The 3,415-nt window shown below is 49.2% G+C and overlaps 1 protein-coding gene across 3 annotated transcripts in view; it reads left to right on the forward strand.

Moving 5' to 3' along the window:
* Positions 1-6: 6 nt before the first annotated feature.
* The window catches only part of DLG5 (discs large MAGUK scaffold protein 5), a 113,902-nt gene continuing 110,493 nt past the window's right edge, over positions 7-3,415 (forward strand). For all 3 annotated transcript variants that reach the window (XM_006915486.2, XM_015592267.1, XM_025049341.1), the window contains exon 1: positions 7-264. In XM_006915486.2, the coding sequence (XP_006915548.1) occupies positions 18-264 (247 nt within the window). In that variant the 5' untranslated portion in view covers positions 7-17. The remainder of the gene's footprint in view (positions 265-3,415) is intronic.

Here is a 3,415-nt window from a genome sequence, read left to right on the forward strand (position 1 = left end):
AGAGCCTGGCCCAGGCCATGACGGAGGTGGAGGCCGTGCTCGGGTTGCTCGAGGCCGCGGGAGCGCTGAGCCCTGGCGAGCGGCGGCAGCTTGACGAGGAGGCGGGAGGCACCAAGGCGGAGCTGCTGCTCAAGCTGCTCCTGGCGAAGGAGCGGGACCACTTCCAGGACCTGCGGGCGGCGCTGGAGAAGACACAGCCTCACCTGCTGCCCATTCTCTACCTGAACGGCGTAGTCGGGCCGCCGCAGCCCGCCGAGGGCGCGGGTGAGTGTTGGACCCTCGCCCCGGCCTCTCGGACCTGCCTTCCACTTCTCTCTCCTGCTCTGCGAGGGGGAACTCGGGAGGGCCACTCCTCTACCTGGCGCTGGCCGCGGGGACAGCTTTCTTTCTTTTAGCTCGCTTGGGGAGGGGGCAATGCGCGGACCCCTGCTTCACACCTCCTCCTCCGGCCCCGCCGTCGCGGTGAACAATGCCGGGCACTGCAGGCCTTGACTCTCCCAGGTGCCACTGCAGCTGGGTCCTCCTGAGACCACCAGGTCCAACCAGGTCCAGCACCTGGGCGACATCAGGAGGATGACCGCCCGTCCCTTTTCCAAGGCTCTTTACCATACACCAGCCCTTTGAGAGCCCCTGATAACCTTTAATCAGTGGTACAGTCTAGAAGAATGGAACCTGGGCCAGGACCGGTACTCCTGAATTTTTGACCCTGCCACTTGGTTTCAGGACCACTGATGTCTTTTCACTTTTTGGTTCTCTTAGCTTCTACTGCCCATAGCTCAGTCTGTTTGCTCGCCCAGACTTGTGGTTGATTATGCACAATGCCTGCTAGGTTTCTTTGGAAACTGGGCCCGGAAAAGTTGGGGAAGTTGCATTGCACCATGGGAAAATCCTAGTAGTGGTTGCTGGGGCTCAGATCCCTCCCTGACCGTGCTGAGCTGTATGAGGAGGGAAGGCTGGTGGCTGGTTCCCTTGCGTGATGGGTGATGAATTTGTGAGTTTTTGTGCGTGGGGGTTAATTTTGGGAGTTTGTGACAAGTGTTGGGCTTGGACTGGCTCGGTTGGTGAGGGTGGAAAGCCAGCCTTTTAGACAAGGAAGCTCAAGGAAGAAGGCATAGCACGGAAGAAGAAAGAGAACCAGCATTTATTAGGCATCTACTGTTGTGGCAGGCACTCTGGGTTATCACATTTAATTATTACTATGCTGCGAGCCATTACTCTTTGCCAGAGAGGAAACTTGGGCTTTGAGTAGTTAAAATGCTCAAAGTATTGGGCACCAGGAGTTTTCAATTATGACCCACTGTTTTATTTAACACATTCAGAGCCAGGAGGCTGCAAGTGCCATCGTTTCTATGTCTTGCTTTTATTTTAAGAGTGAACTGAGCGGGTTGACAAACTGCCTTTAGCAACTTGTACACTGGAGGCTGATGAGACCCATTTATATGGCTGTTAAAAGCCTCACTTATTAAGGGAATGATTTTATAAGCTGTTGCTGGTAACAGCTCCTATGTATATTGGCCGACTCAACCTTACTTTTTATAGTGAAGGAAAATGACATACAGAGAATAAACTGCTGGCCACACAGCACATTATTTTATTGGTGGCCCTTTTGTCTCCATTTTGGGTTTCCGACTCCTAGCATTTACACCCCTCAAACCTGCATTCTGTCCCACCAATTATATCATCTCTGAGTTGCTGAGAAAAACCAGTCCTCTCCTGGAATGGTGCTTTTGAAGATACAAAGAAGGACTCTCAGATGTCGCCATGAGGATAAGAACAGAGGGAAATCTCATTGGAGTAATCTTTTTTCTTTTTAATTGTTTTTACCTTTTTGTCTATCCATTTTTCTATCTTTGAAGGATGAAGTTTATCAAAGAAACACAGAAGTTAGATTGCAGACTCAGGTTTTTGTTGGGATGTGTTTGAATCAGCGTTAGCTAGCTTTAATCTCTGAAACAGATGGATGAATTGTCATTAATTGGTCCTCCCCTTTTCCATGCTTGGTGGAGAAGATGGGGCCTCACAAGGCTGAAGTTCTAGGAGCTGGTCCCAAGCCCTGGGGAAGGGATAGAATAGAGTTTGGATATTATCCCCAAGGGCAGTGATTTCAGTCCCCTATTTTACCACAATGTAGAAGTCTGTAGCCTTGCAGAAGGTCATGAAATGCTCAGAAAAATAATTTTCAAGGGGAAGTTAAATTTATTTTAGCTAATATTTTAGAAAAAAATTAGGGTAGCATTTGGTATGGCAAGATGCCATCTAAAGCCTCTGGGGGAAAGAGGCGACGTGGTGTGCAAGTAAACAATAGAGCGTTGGGATCTTTGTAAAGGATGATTTACTGTTTAGTGGTTTTTCAACTTTTTTTTTTTTTTTTTTAGCCAGGGAGCCCTTCTTATGGAGCAAAGCTTAGTGCATAAAAGAGCTGCTCTGGTTGAAGGGATGGAAGCACCCCTCTCACCTCCGAGGAGCCAAAGTCAGGGAAACCCAGTACTGTGCCCTGCCTCCTTGCTCTCCCCAGCAGTTTCCACTCTGCACAGATCCACAGCTCTGCTTCTAAGTAGGCCTTAGTGCAAGGTCCTTGTGGGATCCTGAAAAAGGAGCCAGCTGGCTTCTTAAGGTTTTATAGCATCAAGAGGAGGCCCCTTTGTTACCATCTCTACATTGGAGGTGCCACCGTTACCCAGTTATGGGCTTCCTGGGTGGATCTCACACATGTTTTGGTCCAAAGTGCCTATCCCTTGCCTGGCACTTGTGTGCTGTGGGAGTTTGCTGTGCTGCAGACAAACGATGTCTGGCAGCCCCCCTACATGGAGCCTGGAACTGGGAGGAAGCTCGCCTAGGTGGAACCCAGGTGAGCATACTAAAGCCATCTGTTCTGCTCATGCTCAGAGCCCCAGACATTTATAACCCACCATGTTTAGGCCTGGGGTATGAAGGTGACTAAGAAAAATAGAGTGTTTTTTAAATTTTTTTTTTTTGGGGAGGACTCCCATACCAGGATTGATAGTACCTTGCTGTTCAGCATTTTTTATCTTACTGCATGCTTTAATATCTCACTTAATTCTGTGGCAGCACCAGTGAAATGAGTGGTGTCTTTCCTGTGTTATGCTGGGTTCTGTGTTCTCCTACGTGAGGTGTGAGAAAAGGCCAGAAATAGCAAGGCAGAAGGGAGCCAGAGTCGAGGTGAAGTGCAAGTGCTCCTGATTTCCGTGTTGGGAGTGCTTCTTCCTGTTACCTGATTATGCCCTCCCACTACAATTTCAGGCCATTTCCTGCATTGGGGAACTCTGTGGAATTATGTAGCCTTTCATTGTCCATATGCATGGATCTGTAAGGAAGAAGTGATCACTTCTGCCCCTGCTGGTGGTATTGATAGGAGAGAAACTTATTTTCCTCTGCGGGGCTCAGGTCTCTAGGG

This window comes from Pteropus alecto, unplaced genomic scaffold (genome assembly GCF_000325575.1).
Source record: "Pteropus alecto unplaced genomic scaffold, ASM32557v1 scaffold155, whole genome shotgun sequence".
NCBI classification, from domain to species: domain Eukaryota; kingdom Metazoa; phylum Chordata; class Mammalia; order Chiroptera; family Pteropodidae; genus Pteropus; species Pteropus alecto.